This window comes from Tricharina praecox (genome assembly GCF_024521635.1).
Source record: "Tricharina praecox strain CBS 144465 chromosome Unknown BZA05scaffold_44, whole genome shotgun sequence".
Classification (NCBI taxonomy): Eukaryota; Fungi; Ascomycota; class Pezizomycetes; order Pezizales; family Pyronemataceae; genus Tricharina; species Tricharina praecox.
The window spans coordinates 125,532-149,069 of NW_026250446.1; the positions used below are offsets into that span (position 1 = coordinate 125,532).

General features: G+C 51.2%; 3 protein-coding genes and 2 non-coding genes across 5 annotated transcripts; 2 read left to right on the forward strand and 3 right to left on the reverse strand.

The window, feature by feature from the left end:
- Positions 1-203: 203 nt before the first annotated feature.
- Positions 204-1,206, reverse strand: BZA05DRAFT_422707 (uncharacterized protein; the record flags this gene model as incomplete). Its single annotated transcript, XM_051485812.1, has 4 exons — positions 204-526; positions 580-652; positions 712-803; positions 1,167-1,206. The coding sequence occupies 4 exons, from the start codon at positions 1,204-1,206 to the stop codon at positions 204-206; spliced, it is 528 nt and encodes a 175-aa protein (XP_051334916.1).
- A 12,590-nt stretch (positions 1,207-13,796) lies between these two features.
- On the reverse strand, positions 13,797-13,868 carry BZA05DRAFT_t302. Its single transcript has one exon. It is a non-coding gene; the product is annotated as a tRNA-Ala (tRNA).
- Positions 13,869-15,128: 1,260 nt separating this feature from the next.
- BZA05DRAFT_449381 (uncharacterized protein) lies at positions 15,129-15,577 on the reverse strand (the record flags this gene model as incomplete). The annotated part of the gene is made up of 3 exons (XM_051487354.1): positions 15,129-15,178; positions 15,232-15,452; positions 15,525-15,577. 3 exons carry the CDS (start codon positions 15,575-15,577, stop codon positions 15,129-15,131), a joined length of 324 nt encoding a protein of 107 aa, XP_051334917.1.
- Positions 15,578-17,915: 2,338 nt separating this feature from the next.
- Positions 17,916-17,987, forward strand: BZA05DRAFT_t299. The gene has a single exon. It is a non-coding gene; the product is annotated as a tRNA-Ala (tRNA).
- Positions 17,988-20,439: 2,452 nt separating this feature from the next.
- BZA05DRAFT_439663 (uncharacterized protein) lies at positions 20,440-22,182 on the forward strand. The gene is made up of 3 exons (XM_051486544.1): positions 20,440-20,696; positions 20,763-20,875; positions 20,948-22,182. The coding sequence occupies exons 1-3, from the start codon at positions 20,524-20,526 to the stop codon at positions 22,048-22,050; spliced, it is 1,389 nt and encodes a 462-aa protein (XP_051334918.1). The 5' UTR covers positions 20,440-20,523; the 3' UTR covers positions 22,051-22,182.
- Positions 22,183-23,538: the final 1,356 nt, after the last annotated feature.

Here is a 23,538-nt window from a genome sequence, read left to right on the forward strand (position 1 = left end):
CCGCAGCACTGGGCGAGTGACTACCCAACATGCGAATGCTAATCCATCGGTTGTTGACGACGCACAGCAGCAAAGCAGCCTTCGCACGGCAAAAAAACTCGTCCCCTCGCGCAGCGGTCAGGAAGACGACGTTTTTTCAGAGGAAAACCCGTAGGTAAAAAACCTCACCACGTAACCTGTGGCCATGGAATGTCAGGGGGAGTTCACTCACCTCTGCTCGTTGCACCGACGGTCCACCCCATACGTCCGCAGATCGTATTGAGCGTGGCCCCGCCCTCCGCCACCAACACCAGCCTCTCCTTCGCCGCCGCACGCCTCTTGATATCTACAGCATCCCAAAGCTGCTGAGGAAAGGTGCTAACTTTCCTCTGCCGCTTTGCGAGCAAAGCAAGAAGCGGACATGTCTCGTAGACGCCAATCCGGCGGGCGACGTCTACTGGCCGCTCGGAGAGGCGGGGCTGACGGCCTCGTCTAGCGAGCGGCGACTCGCCCTCCAACCTCACGGGCTCACCGATGCACACTGCGCCTGAAACAATCATGAGCGAGGGAAATAGATATGCGCAAGGGTGAGAAACTTACATCCGTGAGGAAACCGTCGGTCGTAGGCTTCCCGACGCCGGTGGCGGGTCAGCACTTGCAAGTACTTGCGGAGCTGGTTCTTCCTGTCAGTCTGCGTAATTATGCCACCATTAATGAAATGCGCGGACTTACATCCTTGGATCTCATCGCGCCGCGCCTCACCTCCTCTATGGCCAGCTCGATGGCTGCCAGGATCTCTGCGGTCGATGCGGTGTGAGCAAAATCTATCAGGGCATAGTATCACCTGATTCTCATGTTGAATGGTAATTGGAAAGAAATGTTTTGGTGGGAAGGAAGAAAGTAATCAAGGGGATTGTCGCTATCTGGATTGTGATAGTAACAGGAGGGATGTAGTGGGAAGGAAGGAAGGAAGGATCTCTGTGGTGAACTATTTATAAGAGTAGCTGAGCCTCCGCGAGCCCTCGGCATCAATAACACCTGGGAGTTGAGGGTCGTTTGCGCAGGCGTGATTTACTCTAACACTGTTACCACGCCAGTCGGCTAGTACATCACGTGGCAATCGAGGTGGCTCAAACGCAGTCCGGAACCACGAAATCAACCAGACGACGAGGACACACTCCGCTTACAGCGGATGCTGTCCATCAGGCGGCAAGATTCCGTCCTCATTTCGCCAGCCCGGAAGATTGCAGTCCTTGTTCGCCTGGGCCCGGTAACCTCAAAGATGCACTGGACGGACGGTTAACCGCCCTGTCTGTGGCCATCGGCTGTCACTCGTCAATGACTGGGTGTTGTAACATATCACTCTGTGTGCTTTAGGCAAGCCGTTGTTCACATGCTGCGGGTAGACCGTCAAGTGAGCACAGCGATGCCGTAGAGTCTCCCCTTAGGAGGATAGCGGGGAAAGTGGCCGTGGACAGGGTCATAGCCGCGGAAACGGGCTCGGGGGATGTGGATAAGTATCTACGAGGGGTAAATTCGGAGTGGCTTGCGAGGGCCGCTCGCGGATCGGTTCGTCGGTGAATAACAGATCTTTGATGTGTTCACACGTCTTGGAGGAAGGCCGTGAGTTAGGGAGCCGGGTATTCCACACAGAGCCAGTGTTCTGGAAGACTGGAATTTGGACGTTGAAGAGCAAAGCGGGAAACTTGGGCCGCCATAGTCTCACATATGCTTACTGCGAGTATGACTATAAAAAAGATCAAGATGATGGTGAAATATGTATTGATCGACCTAAAGAAGTGCAGAGCTCCGGTCTGAATTTCGCAGCCCCTGATGCCAGGTGACCAAGGAGTCGATTGAGATATCAAACCCTTGGAGCGACACCGACCCGCGTTGGGCATGTGAGTTGTAGAGACCAGAAAGACAATGCGTGTCCATGTATCATCGTTGAACGCTGTTGTTTTTGCCCAGCTGTATCTTTCTACCGGAATTCATGACACCATTATAGATGCATCCTGTTTGTTTGCTTTCTATGTTCACTTTCATCGCTACAAGCCCGCGTAAATGCTCGTTCGGGCTCTTAATCTTCTCCATCAGCTCACTACACATACCGGACATCGAGACACCCACCTCTTTTCACATCTGCTACGACCTTCGACAGTTCCGACGCCACTACAGCACTCACCAGTACTACCGGCTTCAACCAGCTAATTCTACTACTTCCATCACACAACCGCGGCTGTTCTACCATCGACATGACCTTCTGGACCAAATGTCCATTTTGCCTGAAACCAGTCGAGAATGGCACGGGATGCAAGATGATAGCTTGCGGTCACGCCTGCATCCACAGGGTCTGTCTCTTCTACCACTCAGAGAAGACCAGTGATGGACGCAAACACTTGTGCCCTCGCTGTTTCGCGCGGACCCGCGTTGCGCTAGCTGGATAATTTCGCTGGCGCCTATCGCCGTTTTATACCAGAGGACCAGAGGTGCGGCGTGGGGGGGGGGGGGGGGGAGGGGGGGGCTATTAGTTGCAGAATCTGGGGGGCAGTTTAAATGAACAGGTTTTGACGAGGATGATCTAGTTTTTGAAAATAATGCGTAGGATGATCTAGGTTTTTTGTCAGGTTTTGACGAGGCCGATCCAGTTTTCCCCATCACGCGCTCAGCTGCCATGCTGCGCCACAGCGCCAGCGTGCCAGCGTCAGAAAAGAATACAAGAGAGAAAACATCATTAATTGATGGTCGTTTGCAGCATTACTAGACTATACAAAGTTAGACTCCGCGGAGAGTAAAAGTGCCTTTGGATACGCCTTTCTGCACGTAGAGGCATAATGGCCTATGCCTTTGCATGTTGCGCAGCGGGGTGGGGCAGGGTCTGGAATACTCGGTAACCCCCCCATGCTCCTGCTGGTATTTCCTTCTCATTCACACTTAGTCATCCGCTTCTTTGGTGGCCGCCCTTTAGGAACACGGGTGAGTGGTAGTTAACATTGTGCCACCTCTTCCTCCACCTCCTCCTCCACCACCTCCTCCGCCTCCCCTCCCTCCTCCTCCTCCCCCTCGGATCGCTGCATGTGCTTCACGATGCTTATTTTCCATCGAGGCTGGTGGCATTGCAGCATTGTATGCTGTGATCCAGCTATGCCGTGACAATTAATCAGGCATGAAAGCTATCGGGATCTTCTTAACAGCTTGGATAACTGTCACGGCGTGGCAGCGTGGAGCATTGTTATATCTTGCCAGCGAATACACGTGCAAGTAGGCTGTGTGAGGTTTACGCTGGTGTGCTGGCGTTGTGGCGCTGTGGCGCCGCAGGGCAGTTGAGCACTTAACTAGACAGACAAAAAAACTGGATCATGCTCCACATTAAATTCGAAAACTAGATCATCTTCGTTAAAACCCGTTAAATGAAATAAACCTGTGATTGTAACAGACAACAAACTCTTTTGCGCGTGATTCCGAGCTTCATCACCCGAGATCCCGACAAATGGGGCAGGGAGACAGAGTCAGCTGCTAGTTAGACGGAATCCGGTGGTATTTCGATGGCAGACACTTGGGGGCCTGGGTCGGGTTCGAGTCCGTTCTCTGGTAAGGATATATTCGGCAGCCTTCTCATTCTCGGGCGCCTTCCGGGCCGCGCTCCACAGGATCTACATCATGAGCCTTAGCTCGTTACTGTTGTAATATCTCACTCGTTATCATCGCGGGCTCGGATGTCAGGAAAAGTGGTATCGCGAGATGGTATATTGAGTATCAGACACGACAGAAAGAAAAGTATATATACAGAAAGGCTCGGGGATGCCTCGGATAGAGGCCCCACGCTGCCGCTCGGCACCTCCGTGTGAGAACGGATAACGGAAGTATCCCGACATAGCGAGTGATCTTGCATGACCCGGTCCGCGGAAGTGACGCGGTACACAGAAGTTCGTGAGATTATGACACTTCCCTCTCCTGCTGTGTTGCGTACAATGAAAGGAGATAAGCAGCAACAAGATAAATGATGAAAAGAAATGTGCCCTATCCTCGCTGGCATCGTTAAAACCTATGCAGTAAACCTTCGTGGGAAAAATCTGCTAGGAAAGAGTATCAGCTCACAACATGCCGAACATAAACAGTAAGATATCCGAACGAGATCCAAATGAGAACCAAAAGAAGAAGAAGAAGAAAATGAAAACCATGAAAGAAAAAGGGTCGGAACGATGAAAAAAGTTATTGTGTGCGTAGACCGATCCGGTTGGTGAAGTAGGCGTGCTTGTCGGGGCCGAGCGCCTTGGTCATGAGATCGGCAAGGTTCTCGTCGGTGGAGACTCGTGAGAGATTCACAATTCCTTTCGAGTGTAGGTCGCGACTGTTATGAACGCTTATGTCGATGTGCTTGGTTTTGGTGCTCGAGACTTCCGAGTAAATCGTCGATAAAGCGCCTTGTGAGTCTGTATACAGTAGAGGTACTCCAGTCTCGCCGGTGACATCTCTGTGGAGATATGTAAGGCATTGAGCCTCTTTGGCCGCTTCTGAACAGGCTAGTTATTCTGCTTCGGTGGTGGATGTCGCGACAAGAGTCGGTTTCCGCCAGGAGATGGGTCCGCGGTGTAGGGTGAAAATGTAGCCTCCTTGAGATTTCCGATCCGCCGAGTCCGCCGCAAAGTCTGAGTCCGTGTAGCCGCATAATGTACTGTCCGAGTCGACAGATGCATTGCTCGGGAAGATGAGTTTTGCATCGATCGTGGTCTTCAGGTATCGCAATGCTCGCTTTGCGCCAGATAGGTGCGCCGTATACGGTTTTGCGTTGTACCGACTGAGAGCGGCGACGGTGTAGGTGATATCTGGACGAGTTCCACGGGCCGCATACATCAGGCTGCCGATCATTGACTGGTATTCCGCAGTATCCACTTCCGAGTCTGTTTCATCTGCCACATCGAGCCGTACTTTGTGGTATAGGGGAGTCGGAACCGGATTCGAGTCTTCCATGCCGAAGCGATGCAGAATAACCTTAATGTAGGCTTGTTGACTAAGGGTGATCGACCCATCTGCAAGTCGGTCAATCTCAAGACCGAGAAATTGCTTCGCAGGCCCAAGGTTTGTCATCTTGTACTGACGCATCAGTGATTCCTTCACTCCCGTGGTATTGGCGGTGGCAGAGTCCATGTAGACAACCAGCATGTCGTCGACGTAGAGCAGCAATAGGACGCCATCGCTCCGGATGTAGAGGTTGGGGTCCGCGTTCGATGGATAGAAACCAATCGACAGTAAGAACTATCAATAGCTTGGTACCATAGTCTCGGTGCTTGCCGTAGGCCGTAAAGAGCCTTATTGAGGCATAGGAATTGATGTTCGGTTGCGGTTGCCGTCTTCTCGAGCCATTCGATTCCTTCCGGGAGCTGCAGGTAAACTTCTGCATCGATTTCGGGGTTGAGAAACGCGGTAACAACTTCGAGATGATCGATTCGGCAATGGTTCCGCGCTGCAAAACTCAGTAAATACCGTATAGTAGTCAACTTACCAACAGGTGCGTATGTATCACTGAAGTCAATTCCTTCTCGTTGCTCATAGCCTTTCATGACGGGCCTAGCTTTGTAGCGTAGACTTCCGTTGGGGTTCCGCTTGGTTTTGTAAATCCATTTGCAACCAATAGGCTTATGGCCATCCGTGTCAGGAACGGACGTGAATGTGTTATTCTCGATTAGCGAAGCATTGTAACACCGGGGTGGTTCACAGTTGGCACGCTCACAGCAGCGGGCAGAGACAGTCTACTGATCAGAAGAGAACAGCACTTGTACAATGGCAGTGAACTAAACGTGGACACCCAACTGATTCGCACGGCGGCTTGTTCTTGGAAACAACTGAAAAGGGTTGATGATTGGATAATCACGAATAGGGAGAGAGAGTAAATCCAAGAGTAACAATGTCTGATTGTTATGGCTTAACTCCCAGTGATGGTAGTCGATGCCTTCTCTACGACGGAAAGTCGTCGGTCTTTATATTGGCACAGCTCACCCCGCCTGATGTCTAACTATGAGCGCTCGGGAGAGTATTACCTCGGTAATACACAAGGGTATCTCGTGCGAGATGTGGACGATGGTTCTAGGCACTGGGTCTTCGGGTACCGAACCCTTGTCTATCTTCGATTTTGGTGTTTCCGAGCTGAACTCGTATGCACCCTTGAGTTGGTCGGCGACTACAAACGACGGAGCCGCAGCCTATTGGCTCGATGACTTCCGTGTCCTTCCGGTGACTACTATCTCGCAGATAGTATGCATCTCCTCATTGTCTATGACGTGTCTCAAGTGCTGTAGCAATCGCAGTATGACTGCAGAAGTATGTATATGCAACTTGACGAGTTTTGATCAAACTTCTCCAAAGTACTGACAGATGACAGGCTTCCCCTCATATACCCACCGGGTACATTTTGCCTCGCCTGTCCGGCACAACCGTTCGAGGGTTATTTTGATACCCAAATAAAACTTTATTTGTATGGGAAACGACAACTGGTATGCTTTTACTATGGTGATCACGGAGGATAACCTTTGACAACCGGCACGTCTTGGTGAGATTTTTAACAGGTTTCTCAAGGTGATTGAGCGCACTCCCAGAATTACGAATGAGTCCATAGCCACCCTCCACAAGGTTAGTGGCTATCTCTGTGAGGTTCGAATCTCAATCACGCGATATCACTCGCCTCAAATCCTCGGATTCTGGCTGAGTTCTTCCAATGACTGCCCATAGTAATGGCTGATGATAACCAACAGCAATACCAATTTATTCCCATATGCCTGAGGTATGTTGCCAGCTCGCTGGGTGTAACAATTATCAGGTCATACAGACGTACATGCCGGCCCGCGGCCGTTGAGAAGATTTACCCGGAGGCGAATCATCACCGCTACCGCACTGGCTGTGGCAGCCAGTGAAGATCCCTAGTCATACCGCGAGGCTCTAGAGAGCCCGCTATATCGATGTTGGATAAAGGCTATGCGTCAAGAATACGCATCGCTAACTGAGAACAGCACGTTCACACCAGTCACAGATACTGACAGCAGCAAAGCTGTCGGCTGCAAATGGGTGTACAAAACCAAGCAAAATCCAGATGGATCAGTCAGATACAAGGCAAGATTGGTCGTCAAAGGCTACGAGCAAGTCGCGGGAACTGACTTTGATGAAACGTATGCACCAGTAGGTAAGTTTACTACCCCACGTTACCTACTCAGCTTTGCCACGCAGAAAAATTGGAATATCGATCATCTGGATGTCGTCACCCGCATTTCTCAATCCCGCGATCGACACCAAGATGTACATGCAACTACCGGACGGCATAGAATGGCTAGAGACACCGCCTGGAACCTCAACTGAAGTACCTGGCCAGTGTCGGTTCCTACGTCTTAACAAGGCTCTCTATGGTCTCCGGCAAGCACCTAAGCTATGGCACGACGATATCAGCGGATTCCTGCTCTCGCTGGATCTCCACCGGTCGGAAGCAGATGGCAACCTCTACATCCGTAGCGACGGGATTCTGAAACTACTCTATGTTGATGATATTGTAATGCTATATGCCACAGAGTCATCGGACAAGGCCACCGGCATCAAGCATAGTCTAATGCAGAAGTATAAAATGACAAATCTTGGACCGGCAAAGCGGTTTCTCGGCCTCAAGATCGATCGACTACCGGACGGCAGCATCGCCCTTAGTCAGGAAGACTATATCACCTCGATGCTACGGCGATTCAACATGACCGATGCGAATACTATCGACATGCCACTGCACCACAAGACCCACCTGGACGACATGCCAGCCACCGAACAAGAAGCGTACTCTTCACTATATCAGTCAATTGTCGGAAGCATTATGTACGCCGCACTCGGTACTCGGCCCGACATCGCTTATGCAGTTGCAGTTCTCAGTCGGCACAACTCGAAGCCATTCCCATGGCATCTCACTGCCGCGAAACAGGTTCTACGCTATCTTCGGGGCACCACCGACGCAGTTTTGGTCTTCCCCGGCAGATCAGCAGATACAAGCCCCCTCGACGGCTACACAGACTCCTACTACGCCATGGATAGAGTCGATAGAAAAAGCCAAGGGGGCTACATCCTTCATATCAATGGTGCTCCTATCTCGTGGCAATCAAGGAAGCAGAGGCTTATTGCTCTATCTACTACCGAGGCGAAGTGCATTGCCTGCTCTGAGGCGACTAGGGAGGCCAGATGGCTCCTCCGGATGCACCAACAAGTTACCGGCCAAGATTCTACCCCATGACCAATCTACACTGATTCTGTCGGCGCCCTGAAGAAAATCACCGCGGGCACAGGAAGCGCAAAAACCAAGCATATCGACATCCAGTACCATAACTGCCGCGGCCTCCACTCGAGAGGAATAGTCAAATTCTCACATGTCGCCACGGATGACAACCTTGCCGACCTCATGACAAAGGCCATCGTTCCTACCAAGCACTGGCACTTCACCACCAGCATTGGCCTTCGCACCGGTAAATGATGATATTCTATTTCTCATCAGACTTTGCCGGGCTCGCTCATCAGACTTTGCCGGCCCGCTCATCAGAGTTCACCTGGCCGTCGTCGAGACTCTTCCGCCGCCAAACCTTACCTGAGATCTCCGGGCGACCAAAGTTTGACAAAATGTATTCAATTTTCTATTTTTTCTTTCTTTCATGGAGGAGCTGGTACTCTTTCCTACACAGGTTTCTCCCACTGGATTTACCGGTAGGTTTTAGGGAGGCCAGCGAGGATGTTGCATATATATGTTCCTTCTTCTTTTCATCATCTCTCTTTTCTTTTCATCATCTCTCTTTTCTTTTCATCATCTCTCTTTTCTCGTCTCTTACTTCTTGGCTTGCTACTACCGTATGGACGGAACGCAGCAAGGGAGGAAGTGTTGTAATATCTCACTTGTTATCATCGCAGGCTCGGGCACGGGCCTCCGCCCCTTTCCTATACTCGACGCTACAGCCTCCCTTCTCTAGACACAATAGACATACTGTAATTCATCCATTCAGTCACTGTTCACAACAGTTACAGCGCAAAAAAGCGGTGTCCGGTCTCGCCTGGGTGGCGCATGTCTGGTCGGCGCCGGTCCGTCGTGAGTCATCCTTCTCATGGCCGCTTCAATGTTGGTGTGCCGCAACGCCAGGTCGCTTGGTATCTGGCCGCTGTCGAATTGGCCCGGGATTCAAGATTCGGCCGCGAAGACGGACGGCCCAGAAGGCCGTTGCTCACGGCCGTAGCTGGAAAATGACGTCAATGACACATGTGACATTCAGACATCGCGTGAAATATTATGATTTTCCGCCGGACGATATGTGACGCAAACTACACATTCTCTCCGTTTTGGGGAACCGTTTGTATGTGAACGAACAGCATTAGAAACCTACCTGGTTCCTGGCATAATTGGGATTTGACTGCACACTCAAAACTAGGTTGCGTACTCCTCGCTACGTTGGGAATGTGCATCACAGGGCAGCTAGCCTAAACCAGCGGACGTCATGATGTGCTGGGTTCCGCCGTTTCTCGTAGGAGCTTTGGCGTGCACATAAACCCGATGCTGCCTCTGGCGTGGTCACTATGCTTCGTCGGATGAACCTATTATTCCTTCCTCCGCCATCAATTCAAACACATTCGACATCCAGAACGAAGGAGCACCAACGAACGAAACCGCGACAGCACAAACATCGCCACGCCGATATCCACGTCCACAGCGAACGAGACACGACCTGGCTACCACGCCCAGCCAGGACAAAGAGCGCGCTACTCGGATTCCAACCCCATGCAACGCGAGGAGGACTGCATTGAACACGAAGCTCTTCCAGTCGTCCATCGTGGATGCTAGGGTCAATCTAAGCGAAACACCGCGTTCTAAGTGGTGCCAGTAAGCGGAAGAGAAAGGCTGCACGGGTGCAGCTACTCAGCCGGCTGGCAGAGCTTGAGAAAATGTTGTGAGGTGTTCGCACTGATGGGAACGAGATTTTTGGAGGCAGACTAGCATACGCAATACGTTTCGGTGATTGGTTCATGAGTAAATCAGATATAGAGTGATGGATCATGGAGAGTCGAATTAAATGCGATGTGTTCTAGCCTGCCGGGCAAAACTAGCATTTTATAAATGGACCGGCAACCCGGCCACGTGACCGGCCCCCTGCCGAAGTGACTGGATATACGAGTGACAGGACTGTGGGGAATATGTATACTCGCAGATTGGTCTACCCGCATACTGGTGAGGAGGCCAGTCTGCTCGCAAATTCCCGGTTCTACTCGGTAACTAAAACGGTTTGGGGTGCTATTAGAGAAAATAGTTTTCTCGCTACCCTGAAAGAGCCGTTCCTCTTGCCACCGTGAAAGAACCGTTTCTCTTACCACCATGAATAGAAAAATCCACCTTTGCCACAGTTAATATTCGGCTTCACATCTTCAAGCATCATGCCTTTACATATCACCGCCCGTAATGCGGCCGATTTTGAACTTTCAGATATTGATGGACAGAACTGTCCACCAGCCGGCGCCGCTGTTCTACCCATACCGACAACAGGCCGCCACAGTCTCCGCTCAAGTATCCAAACAGCATCTGGCCAGAAAACAGCTCGGCCTACGAGTAAAACCAATACAACAAAGACCTTCCGGAGCGATGGTATTGTTCAGTGGGATGCTGGAGAGGATGAGGCTGGGCAGGAAGCCGGAGAGGACGTTCGAGAGGAAGCAGAAGAGTAAGCCATACGGCGGTTGAGAAAGAGAAGGAGGGTGAAGACCTAGGTAACGATGACTTTTAGATTGACTGCATGAGCGCTGTGTAAAAATTGATTATTGCGTTGATAGAAAAGTCGCCCTATTGTGATGTCCGCGTATCTGCACATAAATTATGCCTGGCAGGCGGGTCTACTTGTATAAGATTTCACAGCAGGCCGGTCTACCCAAAATATCTTCTGACTCGGCAATCCAATCGGATCGCAGATCCAGTTGCTTGCCCCACGGGCCGGTCTGTTTACGAAAAACACATTTTGCCCGACAGGCTGGAATAGATATATGATTGATGTAAGACTAGATAACCTTAAGATCTGTTTATTTGTCGATGATGTGATTTCTGTCTTTTTGTCACGCATGTTTCACCCGTGATCCATCCAACCTCCCGAATTCTATGAACCGCCTGGTTATGTTACCTTGCGGACTTCCTGACTATCGGTAGGACTTCCAGGAGTATTCCCGGCGTTCGTACCTACAATAATATCACTATTGCTCTCCACTATTCCAAGACACATCACATCACACCTGCCCCCTCATCATCGGGACACGCTTTACGAGTCATGATCATTCGTCCTCCATGGAAATAATCGTAAGTGAGATTACAGGGTTTTCAAAGTTACGCGAGTAAAAAAACAAAGATCATCTTCCAAGCCCCAATCGCGCATATTTCTGAACCCGAACTATCCACTCTCGTCTCAGCATCTAAAATCACTCCGTCCCCCTCCATAACAGACCTCAGGGTGTAACGCAGGAGATTCTATCCAACGCGCTCGACGCTCGCATACTTGGATCAGCGAGGACAGAAATACTTGCGACCATCAGGGGTCTTCTCGCCCTCGTAGAGGAAACAGTGTGTGCAAATGCAGGCGTGGCCGCATGGAATCATCTTGCATCCGATGCCGGTCTCGACCGGTTTGTCGCAATATGGGCAGGTAGTGTGGACCGGCATTCGATGCATTAGTGGATATTGTAGGATGTAGTTGTAGAAGATGCACTTGTAGATGGTGGCAGTGGTGAGTAATGTGAAGGCAGTCGTGACCATTGCCGAGGTGTCAAGGATGTCGCTGTTCATCGTGTCGTGGTCGCAGGTGTCGACTCCATTCTAAATCAACCCTTCCTTTTGTCATATACATTCATGAAACGAGAAAATTCAGCTATAGCGGTTGGTACCACTCCACTTAGCAGTGAAGTGCTCCAGTCTATCTCCCCGTATCCCAGCCACCGTTCCGGACTCCGGGGAGACGGGCTGGCGGCGGCCGCAGTGACGATAGGACGAAAGATATGTACGATACCGTAGGTCTTGTGTAAGCGGATGTCGGGAGTGTCTGCTATAGAGTCGGTGCTCGCTACGCTGTTTTCTCAACAGCAAGCAGAAAGCAATGAGCGATTATTCTAGGCTCGTGATCGGTTGAAGATTTGATAGCAGAGGATGTGGTATTTTCGCAATGATGTGGCAAACATGCCGGAAGCTGACCATAGCTATGAAAGCTCTGCAAGCACCGAGATATTCGCCGAGCGTTGGGTATTGGCAATGGTCACCTCCACAATCTCGAGCGATGTCTTCCAGTGTGCCGCACTTTAAAGCTGCATGCCTTCTCCGTACGGATCACGGTTTTAACCTGATTAGGTACTCATTCGATTTCAGATAGCAGGATTTTAATCCTTTCTTCCACAGCCCATCGGAGGAGCTGTTTTCTGAAGTCTTAAAAAGTTTGAAATTGCCGTCCCACAGTCATAGCAGCAGATGTTCTAGTAACTACCATGCTGCAGTGGCCCGTGGGTCCGTAGGCGATTATGTTGGATGTGGGACAATGGTCAGATCATGAAACTCGAATTTTGAACAAGGATCGAGTGATATGTTGTGTTGTGCAGTGCAGCGCTTGCTGCTGTCATGCCACATCTCTTCATGGGTTGGCACTTTATTTAGGCTATAGAAGGTGCGTGTTGCAGTTGCAAAGACTGGCTGTTGAGCTTGATAGCTATGTTTTTTACTTGCTTCGGATTCGGGGTCGTGACGACGAATTGAACGGAAATGACCAGCAGTGATCATGCTCACCTGAAGGGAATTTGCTCGTCGCGCGTTGGTGGTTAGGTAGGTAATCGAGTGATAGTCATATTTGCGCGCATCAGTCGGACCATGAAGTTTAAAAGTTGGAACTGGAAAATAAGGAGTGCCCGACATGCTAGGCATGGTAACACTTGCCATCACCCCAAGTCAGAAACAAATGTACGTTTCTAAAGAGGCGTGAGAATAGCCAATTTGCCTCCCAGAAGAACTTTACAGACTTTCTCACATCATCTCACTCGATGTTTTCTTCATCGACGTATTTCATAAGCACATGGCGCATTACACCACACACCTTCTTTCCTAGCATCCCTTGATGAAATGGCAGGAGGCGACGACGCCGAAAGGAACCGGGAACCATGAGTGTGATCCACTAGTGCGCGGTTCACAAGGGCATCTCGGGAAAGAGGCTAGCGAGTAGATGAAGCTGGCGGTAAACGAACCCGGTGCCCCTTGTGTTGAGTGGCGCGAGTACGGAAAACTATAGGGAAGTCGGCATACGTCCACCTGAAGCGCCTGGTCGCAGAGATCAGGTGGAATGAAGCCAAGGTATGGGTAAAGTGCGACGCGACATTTACCGATCGCACGATGTCGGAATCTGGCGATGGAAGTGAGACAACTAGCGAATATTACCATGATCTGGATACCTAGGTCCGAACCGTGGTGGAGACATTTTCTTTTTGTGCGGCTCAGACCTTGCGTAAGTGAGTGACAGTCATGTTTTTGCGCTGCGCGGCGCGAGTCGAACCACGAAATATCAAACGCGGGAAAGAAGAGAGCGGAGAAAGTACTTGTGACATACCTGACATACCGGTCATCCAACCACTTTATACTACCCTCAACCAGCCGTTTTTCACTGGCACGATTCGCAGTCTTAGATAGTCCGATCATGACCGATGATAAAGTACATGGATAGCAGCGTCTACTAAATTATGGTGCTAGTATTGAGGAGAGAGAAAATTCTGAAATGGATTCGCTTCGGTTGCCGATACAAAAGATTACAAAAGAATGGAGGAGCAGGGAATCGAACCCTGGACCGCCTCTATGCTAAAGAGGAATTATACCACTAAACCACACCCCCAACTATAAAACTGATTTTTAGTTATACCCATATAGAGCATGAATATGTGCTTTTGCAGCAATTTTTTGGTGGGTCTGGTCAATCAGCGGACGGCACAACTAAAAGAAGTGCGAGAAGAGGGACTTCAGCTGGGTCGAGTGGGATTTTCGTCTTCTTTTTCTTCTCCCCGGATTATCATTTACTGAATAAACGGGGAAGCCTCCACCTCCGCTCTCTCCTCTGTGCGTGCTCCCTTCCACGTCCCACGCTTGTCGGCCTGGAGTTGGCAAAGAGCCCTTGAAAACCCACCACTACTCCTAAAAGCCCGTTTGGATAGCCTGTGTTTTTAGTTCCAGTTTTAAAGCGAAATTCAGTTCGCCGCCGGGACACCAAATACTATCCAGTTCCAATTTCCGGAGAATTGTAAAGTAAACAGAGTGTTTCGCAGTTCTCAGATTACTCAGCCAGGAGTCTGAATAATAGGCTTCACCGGAACTTTAATAGTGGACACATTGTGGCCCCGCTTTTTAACATGGTTGAAGTTAAAATGCGACACTGAGTGGCGGCAAAGAAATGGCCTCTCGAAGTCAGTACCAGTTTCGTCGCTGGACCCGCACAGTTTCAGTTCTTTTTTTTAATTCTTGTGCCATCCAAACGGGGTCTTGGTTTTATTTGCTCAGTTTCTCAAAAAACTGACAGTTTTCGCTAAAACTGAGGCCATCCAAACGGTCCCTAAAATATCCGTCTACATGCCAATGCTTCTCCAGACGCGGGAGCGGGTCAACAGAACGTGAACACACAAGGGGGGGAGGATATAGAGTTTAATCGTCTACTCTGTAGATGATGAGAGAGAACGAAGAAGAAGAAGAAGCAGACGACGGAGAGAGCAAGCGACTCGCTGGCCCCGCCAACTTTGGTGCTCACTAAGAACTAACCACATCCGCTTCCTCCCGCCGAGAAGCCATCCTCATGCTGCCCCTCTCGCCGAGATCGCTGGTCACAGTGGGGTTGCGTGGTGCTAGCTTTTGATGGTGGGTTTAGATGGTGGGTTTAGATGGTGGTGGTTTGACTGGTGGTGGTTTGACTGGTGGTTGGTTTAAGTGGTGGTGGGGTTGAAACGGCGAAAAAACTATGGCATTATAGACTTTTCCCAAAAACTATGGCATTATAGACGTTTGACGATATCTTTATCGGCCATAACCTTAGGGTTCCATGTAGTATGAACAATCCATCAATCATTCAATTGATCGGATATTCCATCGCCTCAGCGGGTGTGAGATCTCAGATATCGCATTCGAAATCGTAGTGGCCTCGTGACCAAGCTGAGCCCGCTGTAGTGGAATTAGTATTTGTGCCCACCTAAGAAAGGGCGACAGCAACTTACCCATCATCTGAGCTAGCGCAGGACCGTCAGAGCATACAAACACCATCTTGTACGGACCGTTGTCGGCGGCCTCCTTTGCGAGTGACTGCAGCGTGTATAGAAGTTTCGGGTCTTCCTTGGCGATAACGTCGATGTTATCAAATACCAGTACAGCGCGGTGGCCGTGTTCGGCCAGGAGCCTGGTCGCGAATTGTTCGAAGTCTGCGAACAAGGTGTTGAGTCTGACCTAGTCGTTGCTGTCTATGATCCGTTCCTTCAGCTAAAGACGATAACAGCAATCATGTCGGACTTACCTGGTCGCTTCGCCGACGAAGGAGCGGGCTTGTGCAAGAACACATTCAGCCATAACCGTGAAACTCTTCCCAATGAAGAGCTTTCTGGAATGCTGTGTTGAGCGTAGTGGCGATATTTGTGTCTCCCTCGTTTACTGACACATAGATAACCCCAGGAAGAGTGTCGGCAACCTTCTCAACTTTGGTGGACTTGCCCGTTGCACGGTTGCCAACGATCACATCGTAATTTTTGCCGTGGTCAGCGTCCCCGCGGTCAGCGTTTTCTTAACCAAGTTAAATACAGCCGGACGTGCCACGAAATCGTCAGGGCCGGAAACTACAGTTGGCCGGAAGGCGGCGTATATGTTTTTCTGCCGCTGTTTGTCGCGCCAGTAGGCGTATCCGACGTCCGCAGTGACAAAAGCGACCTCAAAACAACCCATCTCAAACAGAGGCATTCTAGTACTTGAAGGTTATAAAAGGGATAAAGGCGAGCGTTTACCATTCTCGCCGCGCCTCTTTGAACCAATTCTGCGTTCTGGAGCCAGCACTGCCACTGGCAGTAGTCGCATATTGTGCGCGAGCAACAGTATTGGAGCCGCCCCGGAGGAGGCCCAAAGACAGGTGGCTCCGGTAGGCGTGACGAAACATGTTGATCAACGCGGGTGTTGACTGTTTGCGCAGAGGGTTTGTTCAGGAAGGTCGGTATTGAAAGCAGCGAAAAGGGAACGAAAAATGGTACTATTAGTAGGGAATTCGAGACGGTTTTGGTGTGTCTAGCGAACGTGGAGGATACACCGTGGGCAATGTTAGAGGATGAAGCACGAGAGAGGGCGGTGATAGAAATACGAAGAGTCGGGGAAGGTGGGGGTCCAGGAAGGTGGATGGTGCGTGTCAAATATTAGTCACCCAGTGGCGTCGGCATGAATACGGTATCGCGGTGGAAGGTTGAGGGCGAGTATCGACGGCCGCGGCGGACCGTCGACGAGTATATGGTTACGCGGCGGCGGCCAACTTTGATTGGCGCAGTGGCCAACCTTGGGCGGCGGCCAACTTTAGCCGGCAGCCAACTTTATGCGGCACCTGAGTCTTAAAAGTTAAAGAGAGGTCTCGCCAGAGACGATAGGTTCTTCTGTTTTTCTTAGGTATCGAATAAATTATAATTTGTCTCTTCTCGTCTACCCAAATATTCCGAAACGTTGAGTTAGATAGCTGGAGCCGCAACAAAAGCAGAGGCTTCGGAAGCTGCACGTATCATACACCACTAAGGGCCCGTTTGGATGGCCTCAGTATCAGCGAAAACTGTCAGTTTTTCGAGAAACTGAGCAAATAAAACCAAGACCCCGTTTGGATGGCACAAGAATTAAAAAAAAGAACTGAAACTGTGCGGGTCCAGCGACGAAACTGGTACTGACTTCGAGAGGCCATTTCTTTGCCGCCACTCAGTGTCGCATTTTAACTTCAACCATGTTAAAAAGCGGGGCCACAATGTGTCCACTATTAAAGTTCCGGTGAAGCCTATTATTCAGATTCCAGGCTGAGTAATCTGAGAACTGCGAAACACTCTGTTCTCCGGAAACTGAAACTGGACAGATATCGGTGTCCCGTCGGGGAACTGAATTTCGCTCTAAAGCTGGAACTGAAAACTGAGGCCATTCAAACAGGCCCTTTGGTAGTTAAACGTAGGAATCGTACGAGGGACTCACTGAGGGGGCGTCAATAGTCGGCGCGCTGGAAGTTGTTCCGGGAAGTTTAACCGTTTACATGGCAACAGCCGCATCTGCCAAAAAGAAACCAAAAAGGGAACACCTGACAACTCTTAAAAATGCAACTTCACCACCCGGCAACGACTAGTATTAGTATCCACCTGTTCCTTTCCACTACGAGGATCAGTCACTGCCGGTGGTTGGTTATGCATATTCTGAGACAGGCTATCTGCTGGTGGAGTCTGGATGGCGGCTGTGGCCGCTATGTTTAACTTCAAAGTTAAGACTGAAGATTAGTCGCCACTCGTGAGAGTTTGGTGCACTGGAGCTTGATTTCCATACAAAACCTAGTGTTTCCTCTTGTTAAGGATCACTACACCAACATCGGGCCAGGAAATCAAGGTTGGGAGAGGTACGTAGGCTGTACCTTTTCCACTCCCCATACTCTCCATATATTTCCAGGCATGCTTTGATAATAGCTGATAGCATCGGGGGTGTGGTTTGTTGGTACGCCCCGCTTCGATGGCCTTCGGTCGGCCGCCCAACCGACTTCGTGAGAATAGGTGTGTCGTGAATAGAAGATATATAGGAAGTGGTGTGGTCAGTAATGGGATTAATATGGATTGCGTTGCGAGAATAGAAGACAAATAGAACTGATGCCGATGACATACCTCGTATGTTTCACCGCGCGCCTTTTTACACAATCGGGGGTGTGGTTTAGTGGTATAATTCCTCTTTAGCATAGAGGCGGTCCAGGGTTCGATTCCCTGCTCCTCCATTCTTTTTCATTTCTCTTTGCAAGTGCAACTGAAACGAATCCTTCTCAGAATATTAATTATATCCTCACTGAAGTAGAATACATACGGGCACCTCAGACCTAGGCGGCACCGTCATATGCCCCAAGCCTTCTGGCCATCTATATAGCGTGTATATATGGAAGGCTCGCTGTCTAGGTTACGAGAAGAATCAGAAATAAGGCTTCCATCGCAATACTCCTACAAATGTATTTAAATGTCTTTGTAACAGGTAGGCGTTTTCAACAAAACCACAAGTAGCTACGTACGGACCCTACCATCAACTGGGGGTGTGGTTTAGGGCCCGTTTGGATGGCCTCAGTTTTCAGTTCCAGTTTTAGAGCGAAATTCAGTTCCCCGACGGGACACCGATATCTGTCCAGTTTCAGTTTCCGGAGAACAGAGTGTTTCGCAGTTCTCAGATTACTCAGCCTGGAATCTGAATAATAGGCTTCACCGGAACTTTAATAGTGGACACATTGTGGCCCCGCTTTTTAACATGGTTGAAGTTAAAATGCGACACTGAGTGGCGGCAAAGAAATGGCCTCTCGAAGTCAGTACCAGTTTCGTCGCTGGACCCGCACAGTTTCAGTTCTTTTTTTTAATTCTTGTGCCATCCAAACGGGGTCTTGGTTTTATTTGCTCAGTTTCTCGAAAAACTGACAGTTTTCGCTAATACTGAGGCCATCCAAACGGGCCCTCAGTAGTGCACGCCGTTCACGAGCGGAGTATTTGTAAGGGGCGTTGTCGATGCAGTGGTAGCGGTTTTGGTGTCGTTCTTACGGCGATGACTCGCCTCCTGGAGGCTGTGCGATCTTTGGCCAGTGGCCACGGCGGGATGTCCAGGGGCTCGACAGCTTGATGTAGAGGTCGTATCATGTCGAACTCATCGTGTACGTCATCAAGGCATGGATTATGCTACAAGCTTTTCTTTCTGTTTCCTTCCAGGTATATGCTCTTCAAACAATATCGTGACCAGCTCTCTCTCTCTCTATAGGCACAAGCTTTATAAACCAGAGTATCCTAAATCTGTGTACCTGATCCTGCGGAAGGGAGGTCTTCCGTGCTCGCGTTACGAACCTCGTCATCTCCAGACGTCCGATATCCTGTCACTGACCTAATGTACCTACCACAATCAACATTCATTCCGCCAGGATGCGCAACTTGAGACCCGAGGTTGCAGATCAATATGGCCTTCTTTCCCTCGGCCTGCTCGACCGGATCCGTCACATTTCCCTCTTCATCCTTAGCAAACGAGCCAATGCTTTTTTACGCCGCAACGGTCAGAATGTCACTCTATCTTCAATGTTTTGTCAAGCGGATCTGAGCGATCGAGTGAGGGAGAGATGGAGATGTGATTGCTAAATATAGAACAAAAGAGAGGACAAAAGAGAGAGTATTTGGAGAGATACAAAAAACCAATCCCAAGATATCCGTCCGTCCACAAGATATCCGTCCGTCCACAAGATATCTGTCCGTCACATCTTATCCGTCCGTTCCCACCGTTATTCCACAACTCGGTCTATTGATGCCTGAGGACATTAAACTAGATCACCAACACAATAGGCTTAGACGAGAGAAAACCAAGGGGGAGAAAAACAGCATTCCCATAAAAAGTAGTGTACACTGCCGTGATCTAGTACATAGCTCGCGCACACATCCTAATAATTTAAAACAAACAAAAGAGGCACATAAGAGGAAGGTGGCGAGGTTCCGATGTCAACGCCCGCGTTTTCTGACCCCAAAACGGCAGGCGACGTGACTGGTCTTTTAGCTCCCGCTGGAACACGTCGGTAATCATGGTATCTCTCGGTGATTTCTTCTGTATCATCGTCTTTGCACTGCACCTTATTGAACTGTAGTAGTTACATACATCGCCTTTCTTGCTCCCTCGGCCCTCAACCATTGGGCACCGACTCGTTGTGTGCTCGGATAAGATGGAAGGCCGGCGGATGTTGCAGCTTTCTCGGAGGCGGCGTTTGATTTCATTTCCACGGCAACTTCCGGAGCCTCGGCATACGTTTGGGGGTCGGCTTCGACAGAATGACCAAAGGCAGGCTGGGAAGATCACAGTAGGTACAGCATTCGTTGGCGCGGTTGCATTGGCACGCTTAGGCTGTATGGGTACCTTTCTTCGATCTCGACGCGTTCGTCAGCGAGAGGCAGAGCATTGCCGGATTGACTACCACCCGGTTTCTGATTAGTGGTCATTGCGACGATGGTGGAGCACGTCATTACTGTTCCGTGTTGGCTCAAAATTTCGTCTTCGGAGTTTTCTCGTTCCCGTGCCTACGCCGGCAGCTGAGCGCGGGATGCCGGCCGCCAAGACAACGTTGGACGGCGAATGCCGGGTAGTTACACCACGCGACGTGACGGCCAACGCACACTAGTGTGCTACTCTACCTATCCCAAGCTAACCGATGAACTTCTTCCTCACAAAACCCACTCGCGACATTACCTCCGTGCCAATCCCTCACAACCTCCACAACCTCCACGACATCGCGACCCCCCCATTCAAGCATGACGCTATCTCCCGCCTCTCGCAAGCGCGGCTCCCGCGAGGATGCCAACGGCAGCAAGACACTCAGAAACGCAACCTCTCCAAAGCGCCCAAGACACTGCTCTATTCCGATCGACCGCGCCGTCCCCACGGGCAACAAAGATCTACTTGCGTACCTCAACAAGCTACAAACGTAAGCCTTATCGCGTTGCTTCGCTCGACCCCCTGCGACGGCAATGCTGACGCGACCTCGGTGTAGTGATGCCGATGCGATGAACGAGACCATGCGCAATCTACTGGTGATGGCGACGGACAATGACATCGCTACGGCGGTTGGTGGGCTGGGGACAATCAAGTGCGCTATGGGAGAACGTGAGTTTGTTCGCCGCGATTGTGGCTGCGGTGCTTGCGAGTTGAAGCCGTTGGCTGACGGTTTGATTTCAGTTGCTAAAAATGCTCAAGCGATTGCAGCGCTGGCTCCGGCCACCAAGGCCTCAGATTCCTCTGCTACTCCGACTGTCGCTCCCGCCATATCCACGGGCGCCACCGCCGCCGCTGCTGCTACTTCCACTTCCTCCGCTACTTCCACGGACGCTTTTTCCTCGCCGCCGCTGAGTGGCACGCATGCCACCGCAGAGCCTGATTCTTCGCCTCAGCAGCACAGCGAGCCGCCCATTGCTACTGCCGGTTCGACGACCAACACAGGAGGAACGGCTTCAACAAATGCCTCTAATCACACCACTCCAACAGATTCCGCACCACTCCCCGCTGCCACTGAGAGTGCTACTAGCGGCACGCCAGCCGGTACCATCCCGCTCGGCTTCAAGACGAGACGCGGCAAATCCCCAGAGTCCCCCTCCAGGAAACAGAAGACCGCTCGACCACCCAGCCCTGCCGCCAACAAGACCGGCGCTGGTGTCAAGAAGCGACGCGGCACCTCCCCAGTGCCCCCCTCCAAGAAACGGAAGAGTCCTACTAGCGACACGTCTGCCGGTATCATCCCGCTCGGCTTTAAGAAGCGACGCGGCGCATCCCCAGAGTCCCCCTCCAAGAAACAGAAGACCGCTGAACCGCCCAGCCCTGCCGCCAACATGACCGGCGCAGGTGTCTTCTCCCCACCTTCCAACAAGCGTGTCCCTGTGGTGCCACAGACACCCTCCAAGAAGCGTAAGACCACCCCGTCTTTCGGCGCCGAGGCCCCGCAGTTCACGACCCCGACCGCTCCCGCCACCGCCAAGCGCAGATTGTCGACCGTGAACGAGGAAAACCGCAATGTGCGTATTTGTGATACTAGCAAGCGCATGAAGAGGGCGCACCGCGCTGGGTCGGAGCGGCCGGCGGCCGGAATGAAGCGCGGATTCGACGAGGGAGACGACGCGGAGTGTGCCGTGTACAGGGAGGACGTGGGTATGAAACGCCCGCGCACTGGATACTTCCAGGAGGGAGACCCGCCCATGGAGTATGAGACCTGGTCTGATGACGAGGACGAGCAGGAGCCGGAGGAGCTTAACAAGGCGCCGGAACAAGAAGAGGAAGAGGTGCTGTAGGCTGGACGAGGAAGGTGTATGAGTACCGATCGGTCGGACGATGTGGTGTTTGTGTACTTGACTTTTGGATAGAATATACCCTTTTTTTTGAAATTCCTCGGACGCTCGGTGTCTTGACGTGATATTCATCAGACCCATATGTACTACGAAGATGTTTGCCTACACGGATAGCACATGTAACCAACGCTTCACAATTCACGACCGCTATATATCTCCTCCGCCATCAAAATCGTGGATGCATTTTCTGACTAGTGATTCTTCCGTTCAAATATCCGACAGCTCGCGATCTTCTACCTAACGCGGGTTCGGTATGTACTCTATGTATGTAGGCTAAGCCTTTTAGCCCCTGCGCTGATCATCGCCAGGGACCGAGCCTCCGAGAGCTGCACTCAAAACAAGCATTCACGCGACACGATCACCACCAGAACCGATGCGCTCGCCAATTTAACACTGGCAACCACCGATCCCACCCACCGCTACGGGACGCCACAGGACGCCGCCGAAGATAAATCGACGGCGGTTAACAACCGCGAAGACGATTCCACCGTTGCTACTATATTCCCACAGCTCGTAAAGAGTAGGCTCCATACTCTACACGCGAGAGGGTTGAGGGACGGGAAGGGAAGGGAAATAAGTGGGCTCGACGAACGGACCGCAGTTTTTTTTTTTGTTTAATAAGTAATTGCATGCGACCTATCTAGATCGTGGCAATATCGCCCCGTTCACCCCCCTCCCGTTTCCACGCCACTGTCCAACCTAGCTTTCGCTGAGCGGCCCGATGTGGCTTTCCCTACCCTCCACCCTAGCCTTTCCCGAAAGTTTAACTCCACCATTCGCACTCGCCCCCCGCGCCCGCACCCAACCCACATCCGCACTCGCGCCCGCGCCTGGACCCGCCCCCGCCCCCGCCCCCGCCCCCTAGAGTGCTCCCACCTCCGCCGCGCCGCTCTCGTCCGCTATTCTACATCGCCTAGCTCCTCAAATTCCGCGCCCTCATACTCCTCCTCGAGTCGCCTCAGCTCCGCTCGCTCTTCCCGCTCCCTCAGCTCCCATTCCGACACCTCACTTGCTGCATCTTCCTCATCATCCGCCTCTGGGATCCGCCTGTCCACAGCATTGGGGGAAAGAAAGTCGAGGAGGGCTTGGCTGCACCGCTCGTCTGCAAAGAGGTCCCGGATTTTGAAGCGGCCTTTGCCCCTCCTTGTCTGCTCCCTGACTTGTGCCCAGAGTGTCTTTTGCTGACTTTTCCATTCGGGGCAGTTTTTGAAGAGATGCTCCCGAGTGAGTTTTGTACCGGCACCGGCCGCAGCCGGAATTGGGACGGCTTGTCGTCCACTGGAGATACTGGCCGGTGAGACAGTGTCCTGTGAATGTATACGAACCCCCGCAATTCCGAGACCTCGAAGTTCGAGGAGCGGTCTGCTGCAATGATATCCGATGACCTAGCGAGGTGACCTATGCAGTACTCATACACCCCATGCCTGAGGA

Bases quoted from the DNA above. Each gene is read 5' to 3' on its own strand.
- BZA05DRAFT_439663 (XM_051486544.1), top strand. From the start codon at position 20,524: ATGACGCTATCTCCCGCCTCTCGCAAGCGCGGCTCCCGCGAGGATGCC. The intron at 20,697-20,762 runs GTAAGCCTTATC...ACCTCGGTGTAG, and splicing joins TACCTCAACAAGCTACAAAC to TGATGCCGATGCGATGAACG. The intron at 20,876-20,947 runs GTGAGTTTGTTC...GTTTGATTTCAG, and splicing joins CAAGTGCGCTATGGGAGAAC to TTGCTAAAAATGCTCAAGCG.